The sequence below is a fragment of the Pristis pectinata genome, chromosome 9 (genome assembly GCF_009764475.1).
Source record: "Pristis pectinata isolate sPriPec2 chromosome 9, sPriPec2.1.pri, whole genome shotgun sequence".
Classification (NCBI taxonomy): domain Eukaryota; kingdom Metazoa; phylum Chordata; class Chondrichthyes; order Rhinopristiformes; family Pristidae; genus Pristis; species Pristis pectinata.
In genome coordinates, this window is record NC_067413.1 from 65,103,941 (window position 1) to 65,126,619 (window position 22,679).

Below are 22,679 nucleotides of genomic sequence, written 5' to 3' on the forward strand. Positions count from 1 at the left end.
CAAGAAAGCTCACCACCACCTCTACTTCCTAAAGAAATTTGGTTTGTCCCCTTTGACTCTCACCAACTTTTACTGATGCACCATAGAAAGCTTCCTATCTGGATGTATCACGGCTTGGTACGGCAACTGCTCTGCCCAGAATCACAAGAAACTGCAGAGATTTGTGGACACAGCCCAGTGCATCACGGACACCAGCCTCCCCTCCTTGGACTCTGTCTTTACCTCTCGTTGTCCTGGTGTAGCAGCCAGCATAATCAAAGACCCCACCCACCCGGGACATTCTCTCTTCTCTCCTCTTCCATCGGGTAGAAGATACAGGAGCCTGAGGGCACGTACCACCAGACTTAAGGACAGCTTCTACCCCACTGTGATAAGGCTATTGAACGGTTCCCTTACTGAGATGGACTCTGACCTCACGGTATACCTTGTTGTGGCCTTGCACCTTATTGCACTGCACTTTCTCTGTAGCTGTGACACTTTACTCTGTACTGTTATTGTTTTTACCTGTACTACATTAATGAACTCTGTACTAATTCAATGTAACTGCACTGTGTAATGAATTGACCTGTACGATCAGTATGCAAGACAAGTTTTTCACTGTACCTCGGTACAAGTGACAATAATAAACCAATACCAATTATTCTTTAGTGTTTTAATTGATTTTTTCAATAACTTAATTATTTTAAGCAATCTTAAACCTTAAACTTTTAAAAGCTTTGATATTCCAAAGCATTTTCAGCCAGTGAAGTACTTTTTAAAATATGATCAGTGCAGTGAGTGACACAATAAACTGTTTTGGGATTACTGAGTGAAAGATAAATGTTGGTTCACCTCTTGTCTATGAGTCAAAAGGCTCTGAGATCAAATCCCACCCACTCCAGAGATTTGAACACACAGTCTAGGCTGACGCTGCAGTGCAATACAGAGGTGCTTCGGTGAAAGAGGTGTTATTAATGAAAATAAGATATTGAACCCACGGCCTTGTCTGCTGCCTTAGGTGGGACTTGTAGAAGAAATCATGGCACTATTTTGAAGAACAACAAAGAAGTTGTCCTCATTACCCCGGTCAATGTTTATCCCTCAATCAATATCACAAAAACAGACTACTTGATTATCATTTTACTCTTTCTTGGACCTTGCTGTGTATGTACATATTATGACAGCGACATTATGGCAGTGGCTGTAAAATGCATTGTGACAATCCAAGGTTATGAAGAAGCTCTATGGAAATACAACTCTCTATTACATTTATCAAGTGGTAAACCATGATTATACTACTATACTATCTGTAGGTGCATTTCAAAATAAATACTATGGGAGCCCCATCTTCTAGCCATCTATTTCTCTGACATTAATGATAAAACTGAAATCACCAGTAACTAAAAGTTTTACCTGTTTTCTCCCTAATGCTCCATGCCATATTTGCAATTCTTTGGAAATTCAGTCTCCAAATTGTTCAGATCTCTTTTCAAAAACAGAATTGCACACAATCACATCTGTAACTGCTTTCATATGCATTAGACAATCTGTAATCAGATTACAGTTAATATCCCTTACAGCTATTAGCATTGCACTTGAGGATTATACAGACATTTAATCTGACAGCTGTAGTTTACAGTCACAGGCCACCATTGCAGAAAGCTTTCTCTTAGGTTTTTCCATTGGTTTACTTTTAATTTTTTTCACTCATGCTGTTTCTCCCCACCCCAGCACCTTGAATTCTGGTCACTTTTTTGAATGTTTTGCTGTCATCCAGACTTTTTAATCCACCTTTCCTTCAAAAATCTAATATCCTACTTTCATGCCTGGTTGTATTTTAGAAAGAAATTAAGTCCACCAAAATCTTGGTCCTTGCAACAAAAAACTCTTAGGGCCATATTTTGTGGGTAACAGTTGGCAGTTCCTTGTGCATGTACACTGGCACTTTCAGTACTGGCAAATTCTCATAGATCTTGTGCAAAGGTTTCACCATCATTGATTTCAATGGAGTAGAAACGAGCAAGGAAATGAAACTGATGGGTTTGGCTTGAGAGCTGGTGCAGACTTGCTGAGCCGAAGACCCTCCTATGACAAAAGAAAGTATGAAAATAAAAACAGCAACAAGGGCTCAAGTGTTGGTATTAGTGGGTATTCTTTAGTTCAATGAACTTGTATGCTTTAATTTAAGTGGAGTTTTGTAAAATTGTTTTAATTGGTTAATTTTTGAGAATCCTGTCTACCATCCAGCACCCTGCCCACATCAGACAGTAAAAGTAATCATAATCTACTAATTCAAAGCAGCTGATGGCTACACATCACTCAAAAAAATAAAAAAAAGCAGCACAAATGAAAAGCAGTTTTACTGTCACTTATTTTTCATCAGCAATTTTCATTGAACTGGCCCATTCCCAGTCAAAAGGTATGCTTGAAAAAAGGACCAGTCAGAGGAATGGTCCTTGCTTGCTCTTGGATCACCCTACCACTGACTGGTCATAAGTCACTAAATGCAATAGTATGCAAGGTAATAAGCTGAGGATCAGGAAATTGTAGATAAACACCATGGGCTGAATGAGTTGTAAATTTTGTGAGCTGGAAAGGGAGTAACACAATACACTGGTCTTTGTATGCTTTTGGTGGAGAGCCAGAACTACCCAGAATGCCAACTGGAAATTTGGAATTGAAAAGCATTACCAAGCATCCAATGTATTCTTAATTGCTGAAGTTGCCCATTGTACATGTTAAGTCAGAAAATGACCCAAAAATTTTCCTCCTCGTACTTCAAATCATTCGCAAATTGATGGAATTGAACCTTGACCACTGTTAGCACTTACCATACACTGAAAAAAATGGCATTGTGGGGGCACCACAGATTCACCCCATCTAGTAGATGGTTCTGAACTTCAGGTATGCAGTGGGAAACAATTGACAACACTTCATGCCAATCATATTCAGATTACATTACTTTATCAAACATTACGTGATTCTTCCCAGATTTAAACAATTTTGGAAAATCTTCAAAAGAAGTGGAAGCATGCAGCTGTAAAGCATGCTTTTTAAACTGGAATGCTCCATTTGGTGTATGTTTTTTCATAGAGGATAAAAATCACTGAATTATTTTAAAAATTAAATGATGTTTGCATAATTATTCAGGTGCAGCAACTGTGACTAATTTCTGCTGCACTGATTCCCTGAAACTACCTCAAATGATGTTTGGAATATATTTGATCCTAATCATTTGCTGTGGTCTCCGTGTCTAACTGTGATTGAGACACAAAATTATACTTTGAACATCAGCATTTCTAGAAGTAACTATGTCCAAGATGCATGTCTAAGTAACAGCAATTACTGTATGTGTTAGTATTAACAAAATCTGATACTCTTAATTGAAGTTCAACAAGCCAAACAAGTTAGAAATTTAAACTCCATGACACTGCATGCTCTCTGGATGTCTAGACACAAGCTATCCTTCCCCTTCAAGGTGGTTGGTTTCTGTTTCCCATTGTGAAGGGATAATAATGAGACAAGCAACAGTGCACCTTAACCAAAGTTAATGACTGTGCAGCAACTTCCAACCTGCCCTGTAGCTACTTACTATATTCCTATAGTGTGCTCTGGATAGCACAACTGGGATGAATGGAATGCTATAAAAATGTGGTTCTCTGAGAAAGGTTAACAACTTCTAAACCAGAAAATATGATCCAAGTTCATATCCTAATACTCAACAACACTGTATACCAAATGACTGAGGGACACTAGCAAATCTTGAGAACAAACTTATGTTCCCCCAGAATAGGTGCTGAGAATATTGATTTTTGAATATGGATTTCCAAAAATCTGAAAACAGAATACTTTGAAGCAGTGAAAAATAATAATAGACTTCCACTCAACCATATTAGGCTTTAGTAGGAGGCAATATACAATTCCAAAAGGATAATGAACAAATCCAGGTGTATATGTGCATAAATATTTGAAAAGGGCAAGTTAGGAAAGCACACATTTCAATAAATAGATGTTCAAATACAAAACACACCCTAAGCCACGACCAGTCCATTACATCCATTTCTACTTGCAGCTTTTTTTGGAAAAATGTGAATGCCTAAGATGCAGACAATATTTATTTAAACATTTCCATGGCTAAAAGGCTTTGAACAACCCCAGCTTTTCACTAAAGGCAAAGAGCAGAGAAATCTGAGATATATAATAGGGAGATTCAAAATAATGAATGGTCAAGATAGAGCAGATGAAAAGAGTGTTCCTGCTGGTGCAATGATCAAGAATGATATATTTAAAAGTTGACTGGCAAAAGAACCAAAGGCAACACTGGGGAAAAAAAAGCTTTATACAGACCTGATTAGCATGGGAAATGCTTTGGTTGAAGCAAATGGATTTTCCAATGGGAATTTAGATCAAATTGTGTGTGTGAAATGGGGGTTGTTAGTGAGAGATGAAAGAGGAATGGAATTGGCAGAGAACTGGTGAAGACAGGACAGGCTAAATGCCATCATCATTCTACAAAGTTGCAGCTCCCCTTGCAAGATTGAAGGAACAAGCTCTTTCATTATAATTTATTAGTAAGAAATACAAGGAACATTTCATGTTTTCTTTTCCCCTCCACCATCACCCTTTAGTATTACAGAGACATCTCCATCTTGATAGCAGGATGTGGGTTGTAATCCTCTAATTTGAAGTCTTCTGCACAGAAATCATCAATATTTTCCACCTTGCGCAAGATCTTCAATTTTGGAAAAGGTCTGGGTTCACGAGAGAGCTGCGGCAAAATGAAACAAATAGAGGTTTTACAACTTGTTTCAAAATTATTCATACTATATACTTGGCATCAACCTCAAATTCCACTGTGGAAAATAGGAAGTTTCCATTAAAAAATAATTGGGGGTGGGGTGTGGAATATAGTCTCTCACACACATTCAGTTAAGGCCAAGGCTGGCTTTTGCATTAATAATTATAGTTTGATATGAATATCATTATCAAAAGGAAATATTATCCTGTTTTCCCTAAGCAGCTCTGGGCACATAGTACATCTCAGTTGGCACCTTGATTAATATTTTAGGGGGATACATATTACATAAGTAATTATTAAATGTTACTCTTTCAATACAAACCATTTACCATAGATTTTAACTAAAGTTACAGATAGGGAGCTACAAGGAGCCTTAAAAAAAGTTGCACGGCATTGAAAATGAGCTCTTTTGCCCACTGAGTACATGCCAACCATCAAGCACCCACTGATACTGATCAAATTTTATCCTCCCCAGTTTTCCATCAACTTCCCCCAAAATGGATGAATGGAAAAAGATATGGATGTCTTAGAAAAGGTTCACTGAATGTCCATTCACTCCTGCTAGCTGTGAGGACACCCCTACTCACACCCATCCATCCCATGATTGAATATTAATTTGGCACTCTGTCAAAGCACTGATGAGCAATAGCCTATTAGAGGAATTTTGGTACTCAGTCCACAAATCTCAAAACACAGTTAAGCAGCCAAATATTCCAGAGGAGATCTGAAGGGGAGTAAAAGTAATTAGTACTCTTATATGCCCTACATAACTTGAGAATTTAAAACAAAACACCCAGATAATGAAACACCTGCAACTGTAAAATGAAACAAGTGCACACACATTTTGTTCAACTGAAAGCAAATCTTCTTTATTTGGTCAGGAGTATATCTTGACCAGATTAAGTCATGGCTGGTATTGCCAAAGTTCACACTGATTTAATTTCCTAATGCAGCCATACAAATTACAAAATGCAGCTTTCAAATACATGGCAAAACTGCAAGAACCAAGAGTAATAAGAATATTTCACTATCATCTACAGGGATTGTGTGGTATTGGCAAAGTGCCTGCGATCTGTAAAGTGTGCATATTGGAAGAGGAAATTATGTACAGATTTTCCTAATCATTACTTCAAACAATTAGAACTCAATTCCTTTGTTCTTTTGGCATCAAAATCCAAAATTGTCCTTATTATTCATCAGATACATTTGTAATTAAATACTGTCAAGTGCACAAATATAGACTAGTCCTTTTAGTCTGAAATTAGGCAATTGAAACACAGTGGAGTATTACATTGCTTAATTCAAATCCCTTCTAATTTACTAAAAATGTAATCTCTTTCCTTCCAGCATAAGCTTTGTTAAATCATTGGGGTTTTGCAGATGATTCTGATGAATTGAAATCTTGCCATTTCAGAAGAAATTCAATACTAAATTACTAAAACTGCTGACAGTAATTTACATCTGAGAGTTGAAATCCATTTTAAATAAATTGGAGCTGGATACCTGCAGTGACCCTGGATATTGAAGTGGCTGTTGGATACACTTGAAACCAGTTCATGATAATCAACAAACTATAATTAGGAAGTATGTCTTGTTTCTAGTCTGGAAGCACCCGATGCAAAGCAGATGCAGACTTGGTTACAGAAACAACTGCAGAAGCTAGAAAACTGAAATAAAAACAGAAAATGCTTGGAGTGCTCAAGTGGGTCAGGCTGCATCCAGAGAGAGAGAAAAATAGGGCTAATGTTTCAAGCCTTCACCAGAAGTGGGAAAGATAGAAAACGTTAATTTTAAGTTAAATTTCTCTGAAATTACAATGTTTACACAGATACCTAGTTAATAGATTAATGAGGGCGATTAGAGAGATAACAAAAGTACATGTAATTTTATGAAATGCAGGTCAGAGCCATCATGAAACCTGAAGACAAAAGAAGAATGTTGGAAATGCCCTGCATATCAGGCTGTCTGTGGAGAGAGGAAAAATAAAAGCTAACATTACAGATGGATAAACTTGCACTAGAACTGCAAGTAGTGCATTTTTTTGTTTCAGGTTCAGCAACAGCTCTGACCTGCATTTCATAGCTTTACATATCCCTTTGTCTTTTTTCTCTAACTTCCCTAATTAATCTATCAATCCTTGCACATCCAAATCACCTCAGCTACCCTAGCTTCAGGTCAGAGATGTATCCCATCCCAACCCTCTAATTTAAAAAAAACTTCTCATTTGCCCAGTTCTGATTAAAAGTCTGCAACACATGTTAACTGTTCATCTTTCTACAGATACTACCTGACCCTGAGCGTTTCCAGCATGTTTGTTCTCATTTAAGGTTTTATCTAGAAAGGTGGTGGGCGACACCAGGCTGTTTTACCAGAATATACTGCAGCATCAAAGATACCCCAACATTCACAGCAACCTTGGGACTGACTGACATCAATATACCTTAATCAAGAGTGGATACTTGAGAATATCTCCTCTGAACAGAGAGCCAAAAACTACATCATAGGGCTTTAACCCAGATGGTTATGAATGCTTAGAGTATATTTGAGACAGATTGATTTATTTTGAGTACCAAAATGAAATGGGGATAAGATGGGCAAGGGGGAACTTGCATGGAAGTTTAACCACTACTTTGTAAATGGTAGGCCAGGCAAGGGGCTGCATTGCCTATTCATGGCTCTTATTTCAGTGTGGCCAATCAACAAGCGCAAATTATCAAGGGCTTTTAAACACAAGTAACATTTTTTAAAAATCTTATGTTAGGGCTTTGTGCAATCCTGCATCCTGGTTCAATTTTCCCTCACAAATCAAGCATATTCCCACCACTCATTTCTCTTTCTACCACCATCCCCATCAAAATTGCAAAGTTCTGGTGTGACTGCTTTGCATAGAAAAGGCTCTTCAAATTGCCTATGTTTTATTAAATGCACAAAATTATAAATATTTAAAGAACTGACCAGCATGTACAAACAAACCATTAAATGGTTTAGCATAGTTTCTAAATACCTATTTTCAATGATTTTAAAAATCAGGTTCCTTACAGGTAGAAGACAAGAACTCTTACTAAAAATACTTATTTTTTTTGATAAGCCCATTTTTAGCCAAATTAATAAAAATAAATACAAGGAGATACTTTTTACTGGAAAGTTAAAGAAGTTATACTCTGAATAGTTGCTTGGTTGCACTGATTCAGACATTTTATATTTGATTAATTTAATTCTTTTCTGGAATAGTGAACTGAAACAGCACATCTCATCTGCCTGGGAGGGTAAACAAATTCCCTTATTTTGTTAATCAGAAGTACACTGACTGCAAGAGAACAAACACTGACAAGTTTCTAAAGCTCCAAGGATCCAATCCACCAACTAATCAGGAAAGTTAGAGGTTAAATAAATTGCAACTTAACAGTAAATTTTTAACATTAAACATACATTATCCAATCCAAGTTGATAAAAATTTGCAATTGCAAGAGTAATTATTTTGCTTGTTAGATTGCATGTTAAAAATGGATGCAAAATTGAAATGTTACTTTCTATCACATTTTGTACTTGTACATACCTTTGGGAGTTACAGATAAAACATTTCCTCCTCTCTATATGCATCTTTGCAATAATTAACAAAAAGGTTTATCTTATGATTGAACATTCAATATTTACCTGAATCTTTAATGCCTCAATGTGGTTCTTGTAAACATGAGCATCGCCCAATGTATGTACAAAATCACCAGGCTGAAGAGATAACAAAAATACATATTAAGAGAATATCCAGCATTTGTCACCGCAAGTTATCTAGACATAGGATTGTGTTGCATTTGTCATATCCAATGGAAAATACAGATCAGATTGACAACGACTAGAAATTTACTTCATCCTTTCCTCAGTTGTCAGAAAGTATGAGCCTGCTCCATAATTCTTCTATCTCAGAGCCATTTTCCTGTATTATCCCCATATCACTCAATACCCAGAAATGTACTAACCTCTAGATAACGATGGAAGCTCAGTCATATTCAATCAGATGAGACTAGAGAATTCCAACAGCACCATGATCCACGTTAGGAATGAGGGGACAAAATTCTTAAGTATCCCTTATCAAGCTATATCCCTGGTCCTAGACTCCTCAATCCAGCCTGCTAAGCCCTTAAGAATTTAAGTTTCCATGACATCCCTTCTCATCCTTTCAAACTCCGAATAATCTATCAGTCTACTCAGATCCACATCCCTGGAACCAGTCTACTAAATCTTTGCTTCACTCCCTCCATGGCAAGTACATTGCTTCTCAGGTAAACAGACCAAAACTATACACAATACTGCAGGTGTGGATTCAGCAAAGCCCTACAGAATTGCAAAGAGTCCTCCTTATTCCTGTAATTAAACATTCACCTTCCATCACTTGCTGATCTTCAGTGACGTGTACCAGCACACCTAGGGTCCTTTTGAACATCAACACTACCCAATCACTCACCATTTTAAAAACACTCTGCTTTTCTGTTAATTGCAAAGTGAAGGACCTCATTTTTCCACTCCCGTTCCACCTTGCATGTCCTCATCCACTCAGCTTGTCCACATCCCCTCAAGGTTCTTTATATTGTCCTGTGTACTCATAATTACACCAAGTTTAGTATCATCAGCAGACTTGGAAATATGATGTTTCATCTCCTCAGTCAAATCATTGATATACTGTAGATGGTGAATAGCTAGGACTCAAGTACCCATTCCTGCTTTACCCCACTAGTCATAGCTTGCCAACCCAAGGAGGATCCATTTCCATTCATTCCCATTCTTTGCTTTCTGTTCAATAACCATTTCTCAATTCATATCAGTACTTGCCACCAATTCCATGCATTCTACCCTTCTTAACCAACCTGTGTGGCACCTTATCGAAAGCCTTCCAGAAAGCCAAGTACACCGCATCCATGGGTCCCTCTTTTCTATTAAACACATAGTCAAAGAGCTCTGGCAGATTAGTTAAATACAATTTTCATTTAATAATTCCATGCTGACTCTGCGTAATCCTATTATTCTTTTCAAGGTGTTCTGTTATTAAATCCTTCATTATAGTTAACAGTATTTTCTCTACCACTGACATAGGATTAACAGAAGAATACCCTGATCATAGCTGCCACTGATCCTACATGTTGAAGAAAAATGCTGCTTGGACCAAAATCTGCTAACAAGGCCGTGGGCAGGTGAATCACAAGCATTGTTAGTTAGCTGCTGAAAGCCAAACCCAGCCAGCATAGCAACATATCCATTGTGGCATCACAGAAAGAATTACTTCAACTTTGATACCATCAATATTTTTACTCAAAAGGTCTGCTGTCTCCTAATATCACTTTCATGAAAGTCAGAAGGAATGGATAATGTAACTGGGACTTGAGCATGTAATCATTAAAAGTGCTCCATTGTCCATTTGCTACATTTTGGATGAGATATCAAACAGAAATTCAGTTAGGCCATAAAATGACTATGCAGCATCCAAAGAGGGCATTCTCCCAAGACCCTACCATCCAGAAATGTCACAAAAGTGATCAACAGTCACATCTCATTTGCTGTTTACAGTATTTTGATACGTATCTGTCTATGCAACTGATGACACTTCAAAAGCAACATGCAGCATGAAGATCTTTAGTATAGAAGATATTATTTTCAAGTACCTTTAATCCAGTGATATGTGCGATCATATATGTAAGTAATGCATAGCTGGCAATATTGAATGGGACACCAAGACCCATATCCCCTGATCTCTGATATAGCTGACTGGATAGCTCTCCATTGGCCACGTAGAACTGGCAAAGAGCATGGCAAGGAGGTAGAACCATTTGTGGAAGATCTGTATTTAAGAAAAAAAAAATCAACATCAGGAAAAATGCAAAACCCATTTACTTCAAAAACTTACCTGAAATGTAATAATTGCTTTGAAACTAAAGTAGAAAGCTTATATTCTCTGAAATTCCTATCAGGATCTTGTTTTCAGTGCTCATTTCCAATAAGGCTCATAGCTTAGATGCCATGTTTCAATTCTGCACCACCTTACCATTGCCTTGATTGCATTTGGCAGCTACACAGATTAAGTTATTTAAGTGCAAAAGAAGCCAGTAAACAGGATTACACTTCTATGGGCTCTCCAGAGGTACATCCATGAACACTTGCAGATGTTTCTTCAAGAATTTGCCAGTATCCCTTTAAATTCTGCAGTTGCTTTTGCTTCAAAGATCTCTTATGTACATATCCAAGTTAGCATACACAGTTGTGAAAGTTGCAAGTTACCATTTAAATAGTTAAAAGAATTCTTTTAAAATTCTTCACATCTAATCAAAGCTAGTTTGCTTTTTGTCATCTCCCCAAGAAACATGGAAGAACCTCCAATCACATTGCTACTAAAACAGACATATTTTACCATTTCCATTTATTGTTCCAGCCTTAATGGATTCAAACCAACTTCCCATGTTTTCCAATTTTTCCTCAACTAAAGGGATTGCCTGAATGCTGATGGTATCCTTGGGTAAACTAATCAGAGTGCTCATTCTTCAGGCATGACCATGAACAAGTGAAAGCAAGAAAGATGGTCGAGAGCATGAGTGAGAGGAGTAATGAAAGAACACCACACTGATAAAGGCTGTCTAATAAGACCAGATAAGTGCAGCAAAAATAATTTGATTGCAGCAAAGAACAAAAATCTTGAAATACACAATTAATTGATCCCTTGGAAGCTCCACTTCAACATCATTTTCTTTTACCTTTGGGGTTCCATGCACAGATTATAATCCTACGATCCTCTGGATTGTTTTTGATAGTATCAATTACATTTTGAAGCTGATCAACTCCTTGTCCAGTGTAATCTGCAGTTATCAAGTTGACAAGAGAACAAAAAGAAAACCAAGAATATTAAGCTGATCAATTAAGACGAATTTCAAAATTTGTCACTCTACAAAAACACCAATATCAGTTCTTTAAGATGTGGTACAAGGAATACATTTCCTAACCTGTATACATATCCTTATATTCAGCCCCAAAGTGCCTCCACTGGAAGCCATAAACTGGACCCAAATCACATTCTTCTCGTGATGTGAATCCTTGTTTGTCCAAAAATTCTCGAGATCCATTGGCATCCCAAATTTTAACTCCTTTTGCAGACAACTCTCTGGAATTGGTAGATCCCTGAAAAAGACAACAAAATGGCAGAGGTAAAACAAGGGATTAGAGGATCCCATATGACAGCTTTCCAGTATCTTTCCCAACCGGCCCTTCCACAGACTTAACCCTCTACAGTTAACCCAAACATTACCCAATATTTAAAAAGTTAGAGCTATTAAGCCACGCTAGATCATGTTTTTATTTGACCACAAAATACTGACATTTTCTAAAGGGGATCACTGGCAGGTGATCAGCAAGATCCTAGTCACTGTATTTCCCAGCCAATCATGGCACCCCAGTTGTCATCCTACCTTATAATACTGCTACAGTTACTTGAATAGTTTAGTTGGCAATGCACTAGACAGCTAGCAAGATCCCAGGTTTGACTCTCAATTTAAAATTCTGGCTGAATGAGAACATGACTACCCTTAATGTACTTGATGGTCAGATACCAAAGCCTTGGCTCACATATGAACAATGATCATTTGAGGAACCAAGGATAAACAAACACACAGAAGAGCACTACAAGATTTTGTTTTAAAATGAGAGGTCACATTATCTTCTGGGTTTATCTGCCCCCTTCACACTCGGTTAGCAATTCATCATACTTTGGGACTTTGCTAAATGATAACCTTACCAACCACTTGCCTTCTAGACTTTGCTAGTGGATGGGGCACCTTACATCTCCCTTTGCATATAAACAAGGCCCTTGTCACCCACAAGGTTATTGAGCATTATTTCACTGGCGTCACAACTAACAAAACCTGGTCGAGGATCAACATCTTCCCCCTCATAAAGGCTCTGCTCTAGGCTACATTTTCCACAACTTGACTGACCAAATCACATTCCTTTGTCAGTTCCTTGACTTCTTTAGCTATTCCTTTCCATCCAAGCTTCTCACCTTGCGAAGAGTGTGATATTTACCAAAATGTCTCATTCTCCACAATCCACCCAATTTGCCTTCATTGCATTTCTCCCTCTGTAATGTGACTTTTCAGTGATGAATTTAATTCTATTTCAACTTATTTTCTTTTTTTTTAAAAAAGGATATGAACTTCCAAACTGATATTGTGAATCACCCCATTAGCCAAACCATCTGACACATGGGCTTGTTATTTTTATTGCACAATTCACAAGTCCATTTTTGATCATTTTCTTGTGTTGCTCCCAAACCCAGTTCAAACATTTCTACTGTTAGAATAAAAACTCTTCCACAAGTAATTTTCTATTATATTTTCAAACTCCCAACTGTCTTGCCATTACACAATAGGTAACACTTCTTTCAAGTGTCCTCCTTGCTATAGCTCTGAACTCTACCAGATCCTGTCATACATTTCTGGCATTAGATCTTGTCCATGAAATTACTTCCCATTTTCTTGGCCCTATTCCTATCAGATTACCAATGATACAAGTGCCCTTCCATGTCCTAGTGTTAATAATAGTTATCTATTCTCCCAATTTAGGTCCTGTGCACCTATTCATCAAAACTGTTATCCCAGCCTTCTTCAAAAACACCAGCATCCTTTATCTAACATCCAAAGTCCTTGAACCTGCTACTTTACTAATCTGTGCTCCTCTTTCTCGCAAATCCACATAGAATTCCTCCAATCTGGTTTCTGCCTCAGTACTGAAATGGCCCATGTAAACTCACAAATTAGATCCTAAATGACAATCGCCACCTCTCATCATTCTCATCCTCTCGACTCCCTTTGGCCTGGTTGATCACGATCACCTCCTTCAAAACCATCCAGATGTTTTATTCCAACTTCTTCTATGCACTTTAACCAGAGAACTCTTCTAGCAGCTTTATTGCCTCTGGAGTTTCCCCCAAAGATCTATGCTTTGTTTTCTCCCATTTCTCACCAATGCTCCTCCACAACATCAGAAAACAAAATGCATACACATACACTGAGGGCACCCCTTCGACCTCAGCACCATCTCCCTCAATACCTCCTGGTGCTACTGATTTATCCACTTTCTAGTCTGATATTCAGGAATGGTTGAACAGAAACATCCTCCAATTAAAAAGGACTGAAGTTATTACCTTACATCTTACCACAAACTCCACTCCATAATCATTGTTTCAATCCCTCTCTGGAAACTATGGCAAGAGCAAATCAGATTTTTTGCTTAACAGTTGAGATGAAATATTGACCACACATCTACTTCCTTACCAAGACTCCAACAACAATGCTCAACTCTGCCCCTGCCTCTACACATCGGTTGTAATATCCTCATTAATCCCTTTGTTATTTGTAGTCTTGACAGTTCCAGTGCTCCCTTAGCTAGTCTTGTCTCCTCCATTTTACATAAACCTGAAGTCAAACTGCATTTCAATATTTCTGCTCCCCATATTCTAATTTACATCAAGTTCTATTCATCTGTCATCCATGCTTTCTGGCTTGTACTGGCTTCAGGACCAAAGCCTAGATTTTAAAATTCATAGTGGCGCAGTTAGTAGACCACCAGATGGAATGTGATTAACATAGGGGTTAGTGTAAAATGGGTGATTGATGGTCAGCATGAACTTTGTGGGCCAAAGGGCTTGTTTTCATGCTGTCTCTCCCTATGACTACGTATCTTGTCAGGATTTATGAACATTTGGAGAGGTATAATATGATTAGGAATAGTCAGCATGGCTTTGTCAAGGGCAGGTCCTGCCTTACGAGCCTGATTGAATTTTTTTTGAGGATGTGACTAAACACACCGATGAAGGGAGAGCAGTAGATGTAGTATATATGGATTTCAGCAAGGCATTTGATAAGGTACCCCATTCAAGGCTTACTGAGAAAGTAAGAGGCATGGGACCCAAGGGGACATTGCAATGTGGATCCAGAACTGGCTGGCCCACAGAAGGCAAAGAGTAGTTGTTGAAGTTGTCTGCATGGAGGTCAGTGACCAATGGTGTACCTCAGGGATCTGTTCTGGGACCCTTACTCTTTGTGATTTTTATAAACGACCTCGATGAGGAAGTGGAGAGATGGGTTACTAAGTTTGTGGATGACACAAAGGTTGGAGGTGTTGTGGATAGAGGGCTGTCAGAGGTTACAGCCGGACATAGATAGGATGCAAATTTGGGCTGAGAAGTTGCAGATGCAGTTCAACCCAGATAAGTGTGAAGTGGTTCATTTTGGTAGGTCAAATATGATGGCAGAATATAGTATTTATGGTAGGACTCTTGACAGTGTGGAGGATCAGAGGGATGTTGGGGTCAGAGTCCATAGGACGCTCAAAGCAGCTGCACAGGTTGACTCTGTGGTTAAGAAGGCATATGGTGTATTGTCCTTCATCAATCGGGGAATTGAATTTAGGAGCCGAGAAGTATTATTGCAGCTATGTAGGACCCTGATCAGACCCCACTTGGAGTACTGTGCTCAGTTCTGGTCACCTCACTACAGGAAGGATGTGGAAGCCATAGAAAGGGTGCAGAAGAGATTCACAAGGATGCTGCCTGGAATGCAGAGCATGCCTTATGAAAGCAGGTTGAGGGAACTCAGCCTTTTCTCCTTGGAGCGACAGAGCATGAGGGGGGACCTGACAGAGGTATATAAGATGATGAGAGGCATTGACCGGGTAGATAGTCAGAGGCTTTTCCCCAGGGCTGAAATGGTTGCCACGAAAGGACATAGGTTTAAGGTGCTGGGGAGTAGATATAGAGGGGATGTCAGGGCAAGTTATTGTTACTCAGAGAGTGGTGAGTGCGTGGAATGGCTGCTGGCAACAGTGGTGGAAGCAGATACGATGGGGTCTTTTAAGAGACTTTTGGATAGGTAAATGGAGCTGAGAAAAATAGAGGGCTATGGGTAAGGCTAGTAATAAAGGTAGGGACATGTTCGGCACAACTGTGGGCTTAAGGGCCTGAATTGTGCTGTAGGTTTTCTATGTTTCTATGTCTTCACTCTCCCCACTTCTGCAACTTCTTCCAACCCTCAGTTTCCAAGATCCCCATATTCCTCCGTCAGCAACATCATTACCAGTCTTCGCTCCTTAGCTTTGACATTCTCTCCCTGACCTTCTCCTTCAAACCTAACTCACTATCCACACTTAACCATTGTCCCAATACCCTCTTGTGACTTGGCATCAATTTTTATTTGATAATGTGCCTTGTACAAAAATATACAAGGCACATTATCAAATAATACAAAAATATACATGTTTTGTTCTAATTCATCTTTAAGTATTGGTTTTGCAAATAATTTCTACTTACAATTCTGTAACAATGAAATTTAACCCATTATTTTTCATTGCATATAAAATATTCAGAAATACAAATAAATTTCATAAATGTAAATATACATTGTTTTGATAAACCTAACCAATTAAGGACTGTTACAAGATAATGATACCTACTAAAATTATTGCAAAGCTTATAATATCTTTGGACCGAACTACAACATTTACCTTGATGAACCACAACAGCTCTTGTAGAATTCCTTTCCAGAATACTCGTTTAGTAGTGAGGAGGGGAAATGAATCTGAAAGACAATTCAATAGCTTCATTAAGAGCACTGAGAATAATGTGCAAGTAAACTTCCTTGACTTGGATTACAACAGCAAATACACTTCCCATATCACCAAATCAGTAAAAGCCTAGAAAAAAAAAGGTTCTATTCTACAAAAAGTGAGGAAAGAAAAACTAACTCTACAGGCATGGCAGACCAGACCACATTTCTACTGCAAACATTTAAGGCTCAAGAAAATATACTTAAATCTGCTTGTGCTTAGATGTACATGATTCATTTCATCAACTACTTCTAGCAAAAAGTATGTGATAAAGGGTTAATTACTCAGAGCATTCATACCAGATCAGCAGATTTGCAAGCAACACAATTTTGCACATACATAAGCAACATAAAAAAATTGAGTCTTGGATGTTTAACAAGTGTCAGTCAGTACAATAAAAATTCATTTTTAATAAGCTTTTGGAAAACAGGTCTGGCAATGCTGGGTTGGTGGGGGAAAGAAGCAAGAGGGGGAAAATAATAGTTGCAAAGTTAGCTCAAGAAAATTCAATTTGGATACCTTGAACATCAGAAACACTGTACAAGAGCAGCTTAGTACAACCGAAACATGAAAATGTCCCAAAATTATAGTTAGTAGCTTCCCTAAAGGTTTGACTGATTCAAAGCACAATGGACAGTAGGCTTATTGAAACACAAGATTCTGAGAGGGCTTGAGAGGATATCTTCCCTTACGTGTGAATCTAGGACAGAGGAAATGGAGAGTATAGGTTTAGAATAAGAGGATGCACGTTTAAAGCAGTTGCAGAGGAATTTTTTTTTTTGGAATTCTCCACCCTAGATTGCTGCAGAGGTCAAATCATGAGATGTTTTTTTTTATATAATATATGGATCAAGGATTAAGAGAAAAGTGGAGCTGGAGCCAAGCTCTGATCAGCCATGAACAGAGGAGGTTTGGAGCCGACTCCTGCTCTTTTCTTTTAAAATATTCTTAAAATTTGATCTCCAATTAGCAGCAAAATAGATTTCTTCTTTTACACTGGGTCTTTTGGCCCAGAAGCAAGGAAATAACAAAACAAAAAGGGATTTTACCCCCAAACTCTTAACTTGTTACCCACACATTAACATGAAAGAAGAACAGGACAAGGGTTCACCAAATTCTGCTATCAGAACAGCCTAGAAGCACACCACACAAACTCAGTCACAAGAAAAAAAAGCTCACTTGTATACAGTAATGGAGAACTGTTGATTCTGTGGAACCACAGTCCAATACAACTCAGTGGCTGGAGAAAAAGGAAAGATGTTATTTGAACTTCTCAAAAAACACCATTCTTGAATATACAGTAGTTTAGTTATCATTTATTATAATTAAAAAATGATTATGTTTCTTATTCAGTGTAAAAGCTCCATCTCTACAGAATCATAAACTTGTAAGCCTTGTGAACTAATAAATGACTAACCCTAAACCTGTATAGAATGGTAAGGCATAGGGTGCACAATCAATTCCAATACTACAAATGTTGGAACCTGAAACAGAAAACATTGGAAGTACGCAGCAGGTTGGGAAGCACCCACAGAAAGAAACAGTTAACATTTCTGGTTGTTGATCTTCCTTCAGAACAATTAATCTTTTTACTCATAAACAACATGTTGAAAATTAAACAGATTATTAACTGTTTCACTGGAACTGCTGCAATCTCTCAAACTGTGGTCCAAGCCAGAGTCATACAGCAAGGAAACAGGCCCTTCAGCCCAACTCATCTATGCCAGCCAAGATGCCTACCCACACAAGTCCCATTTGCCAGCATTTGGCCCATATTCCTCTAGGCTTTTTCTATCCGTATACCTGTCCACGTTTATATTAAAAAATTCAAACTGCTGCAAAAGCAAATTTCTTAACTTCACTTTAATAATTTTATATCTCAAAATAAGAGAAAGATCTGCATGGCACTTTTTGTGATAGGACACCCAAAGCCCATTCCAGTCAGTGGCGTCTTTTTGAAGTGCAGAAATTGTTGCAACACAGGAAACACTGCTGTCAACTTGCATGCAGCAAGACCTTACAAACATCAACGTGATGTCCAGACAAACTGATTCAGTGAGGGATTAATATTTGCCACCAAAACAAGCACTACTGCGCCTATCTTCTTCAAAGTTGACATTAGACATACTCTCTCAGTCATGCATTATGTGACACAAACTTTGACTCCAAGGTAAGTGTGCTAACAACTGAGTCACAGCTGACAATGTGTGGAATTTTTGTTGGGTCTCCTCACCATGCTTTTATCTCACACCACAATGCACGAAGTGTTAATATATGGGACTGAACATTTTCTAGATCCCACTATGCTATAGTTCGTAGGTCTGCATGCTACCTTGAGAGACACGGAACCCTATTATCGGGCAACGTGCTAGAGCTTACCTTCACCTACTCCAACTTGCTCTTAAGTTTAAATTGAACCCGGAAGATATAAAGTTTCTTTAAAAAAAAACTTTAAACACTCAATCAGTCAAAAAAGGTCCCCTTGCCTTATTGGTAGTAACTGCCGATGTCAAAAACTCAAGAGTTTAAACCCCACCTCAACCTACAACGTATTGCGATACAGAGGCTGTGACAAATTTCATCTTTCGAATTTATATAAATCCGTCCTCACTTTCCCTCTCAGGTCCCATGAAACTATTCGAGAAGCACGGGAAAACATCACTGTTTATTCATTTCCTCATTGCGGAAGTTTGGAAACCGTGCATTTGGCGCGTTTTTCTACATTATAACGATACCCACACCTTAAAAGTGTTTTTATTACAGATCCGGAGACGGTGAATCTGCTATATGATTAAAGCCATTTCTCTTATATTCATTTTATAAATTTACAATTAGCGCAACAGCTTCACATTAGCTTTCTAAGTATCTCGTCTTCAACGTGAAGAATATATTCGTCAATTAAATAACTTCCAGGGGGACTCGTTACCCAGGCTGGTGTGCTTCTTTATAGTCGTTTTTCACTTTTAAACATTACACGGCACGAATAACGAAGCTAAAACATGCCAGGCTACTTACCCCTCAGACTGTACGTCGCCTGCAGCCCGAAGACTGAGATAGTGCCAGTGCCCGTCCGGTCCCCTTTGTGGACACCTTTTTCCAGAATATATCTGACATGCTGCAAATACTGGTCCTCACCATTCGACTGCTGCATTTCTGTTCCACTGTTGTCTTACACCGAGCACTTGATGCCACAACCTATTCTCCCTCCCGCTCTCTGCAGAAATGAAAAGCGCGCTTCTTCTCCCAGCTTCTGGCGGGGTCCAATCCGCTGCCGCTGCCCGCCCTCCGGCCGGGGAACCTCTCCAATCCGCCGTCGCTGCCCGCCCTCCGGCCGGGGAACCTCTCCAATCCGCCGCCGCTGTCCGCCCTCCGGCCGGGGAACCTCTCCAATCCGCCGCCGCTGTCCGCCCTCCGGCCAGGTTAATTCTCCAATCCGGCAGCGAGTTCTGCTTCGCAAGCGCGTACTCCGGGTCCGATTCCAGTTGCGGGACTGAGTGTTGCCGTGGTGTAGTGTTGCCCGAGGATGGTGCCAGGTTTTGCACGTTCCCTAAGACTGCATCCGTATAACATGCCGGCATTTGTGAGAGCATAGGCAGGTTAAGTCTTGCTGCTAATTTTGCCTTCTGATCAGTTAGATTTGCGATTGAAATCCCAAAATAACATCAGAGTAAGGAAATATGCGGAAAGCCAAGCTTAAAGGCACTATATCTAATTGCAAGCTGCGTATGCTAACAAGATGAATGAATTAACGATACAAATAGTTGTAAATGAGTATGATGTAATTGCTTTACTGGTTGCAGGATGACTAAAGCTAGGATTTAAATATTCAAAAGTTAAAAAGTCGAGTTTATTGTTATATACACAAATATGCACAGGTGCAATGAAAAGCTTACTTGCAGCAGCATCACAGGGACATAGCCTTATTTAAGCAGCATTCACAAGAAAAATATAAATTAAGCATAAATTTACACCATTTTTTATAAGAAAGAACATGATTAGAACAAGATTTTAAAAATCCATCTTAGTGCAAAGTGGTCATAGTGTTGCTAAACTGTAGTAATTTAAGGTTGTGTCAGTTGATTCAAGAACCGAAGGGTTTAAGGGAAGTAGCTGTTCCAGAGTAGGAAGGGCAGGCAAAAAGAAAATCAAAAAACTTAAGATGCTGCACATCTTAAATAGAAGTAGAAAATGCTGGAAACGCTCAGCAGGTCAGGTGGCGTCTGTGGAAAGAGAAACAGATTAACGTTGCTTGGATTAAATTGAGTCAACGTCTGTTTTAACAAAGGATTAAAACTGAGACTGTTGAAATGGGTTGAGAAAGGAAAATGAGGTAGGTAGTGCTGTTACATTCAAACACATGAAGTGAGATTGAGCAGGCCGGGCCTCTGGACGAATGAGAGATGATCTCATTAAAATGTGAAAAATTCTTACAGTGTTTCACTTAAGATGATGTGAATCCTGGCCAAGGAGTCTAGATCTAGGAGGTCAAAATCTTAAAATTAAACATTAGGCCATTTTGGACTAAAATGAGAAATTCTTCACTCTGAGAATGGTGAATCTTTGGAATTCTGTGCTCCAGAGGGCTATAGAGTTAATTATGTTCAAAACATTGATAGATTTCTGGTTGTTAAAGGAATCAAGGTATACGGAGATAGGGCAGGAAGATCAAAATCAAGAAATATGGTGATTGGGCAGTGAAATGGTGTTTGAGGCAAGGACCAGTCTTAACCTCTTTGAAAGGTGGAGCAGACTCAAGGGACAAAATGGCCTGCTCCTACCTCTGTTTCTTATGTATTTATTTTCTTACGTAAAGCCACTATTTCAAAACACCACTGAAGCACAAGCAATGATTAAAAACAAAATCTCCCCAACCCCAAATTGCAATTTCCTGGACTTGCCTTCCAAACCTACTCTGTTAGATGGACATATTGACAATAAGTTAAAATTTTAGCTTTAGATGAAAAACAGTCCCCCAGGAGTAAAAATAGTTTGCTTCCACTCAGGTTCTGTGAGTTATTAGGCGCTTGATGAAATCAATGGGGGACCTGAAGATTCTGCCACAACTGGGGCAGCAGAAGATGCTTGATGGGATGGGACTGGTGAGTAGTTTGGGAAATGGGGTTCTCTGCGCTCCACACAAATGGTCAATGCCATCTCGAATGCTAATTTTGAGCAGTCAAGGACTAGGATTCCCACACGTGGGAGGGGATGTTACACTTTTTCAAGGAGGCTTAAAGAAGATAGTTGAATCTTTTCCTCTTTCCACCTGGTAATCTCTTGCTGTACTGGAGCATAGAACAGGGTGTCTATTTGGGAAGGCTGTTGTCAGGTAATGATGTGGCCTGGCCACCAGGGCTGACTGAAAGTAATTAGTGCCTCAGGGATATTGGCCTGAGAGAGGGTGCTGACAATAGTGCAGTTGTCCTACCAGTGGATTTGGAAGTTTTTGCAGAGACAGGGCTTTATAATGTAATGCATGTCTCAGAAGCATACAAGAGGGGAGGGATCACTGCTTCTCGGTAGTCCATGAGTTTAGTGCTCGGTGTGTAATCTTGATTTTCAAACACTCTTTACCTCAGGGTTCCAAAGATTGTGCTGGTGAACTGAAGACACTGGTAGAATTTATTCATTGATGTCTACCTTCATTCAGAGGTAACTTCCAGAATGTGGGAGGAGGTCACATTTTACAGGTTCTTGACATAGATCTTTATTGGCTGAGGCAGATTGGTAGAGGATATTTGTTTTGCAGATGTTAAAGGTAAGGTCTTTTCACTCCTATACTCAGTGAACGAGTGAATAATAACTTGGTTCTGAACATGTATATGTGCAAGCGTTGTTTGTATCCTGTAGCTTGATGGTTGAAATTGGGGTGACCTTGGTTTTGGAGTGGAGGTACCATAGGTTGAACAGTTTTACATTTGTCCTGTACATTAGCTCCACTCAAGCAAGATGCTTTTTGGAGACGAGGCGCAACATGTCAATGATAATGATTACAAAAAGTCTTGGGCAATGATGCTTGCTTGAATTTGTCGTGGTTACCTGCAATAAATAGATGACCAGGAGAAGCAGAAGATTCCTCAAGAAGTTAAACTTTTATTTGCAAACAGAAGTTGTGACAGTCAGACAGCCAGTTGCCAATCACCCTCTGATTACCGCTCTCTCTGACTGCCCCCCGAGCAAAGCTCGCGGGCCTTTTTTTATACCTTTTTCATAGCTCAATTACATTGTTACAATCCATCATGTTCTCTCTTATCTTTACAGTTTCATC

General features: G+C 39.0%; 1 protein-coding gene across 2 annotated transcripts; it reads right to left on the reverse strand.

Annotated features, from left to right (window-relative positions):
* Positions 1 to 1,106: 1,106 nt before the first annotated feature.
* Positions 1,107 to 19,799, reverse strand: tyms (thymidylate synthetase). Of its 2 annotated transcripts, XR_007956890.1 has the most exons (8): positions 19,427 to 19,799; positions 16,310 to 16,383; positions 11,758 to 11,932; positions 11,512 to 11,613; positions 10,429 to 10,604; positions 8,432 to 8,503; positions 3,665 to 4,747; positions 1,107 to 3,552 (listed from the first exon to the last, which is right to left on the reverse strand). XR_007956890.1 is itself a non-coding variant. In XM_052023080.1 (7 exons), the coding sequence occupies exons 1-7, from the start codon at positions 19,560 to 19,562 to the stop codon at positions 4,610 to 4,612; spliced, it is 873 nt and encodes a 290-aa protein (XP_051879040.1). In that variant the 5' UTR covers positions 19,563 to 19,799; the 3' UTR covers positions 1,107 to 4,609. The 2 variants fall into 2 exon arrangements, 1 of the variants encoding a protein (XP_051879040.1); XM_052023080.1 differs by having other exon boundaries at positions 1,107 to 4,747.
* Positions 19,800 to 22,679: the final 2,880 nt, after the last annotated feature.

Excerpts from the sequence above, each read along its gene's own strand:
- tyms (XM_052023080.1), bottom strand. The coding sequence starts at position 19,562 with ATGCAGCAGTCGAATGGTGAGGACCAGTATTTGCAGCATGTCAGATAT. Across the intron at positions 11,933-16,309 it reads AGCTGTTGTGGTTCATCAAG|GGATCTACCAATTCCAGAGA; the intron begins GTAAATGTTGTA and ends TGTCTTTTTCAG. Across the intron at positions 11,614-11,757 it reads ATATAAGGATATGTATACAG|ATTACACTGGACAAGGAGTT; the intron begins GTTAGGAAATGT and ends TGATAACTGCAG.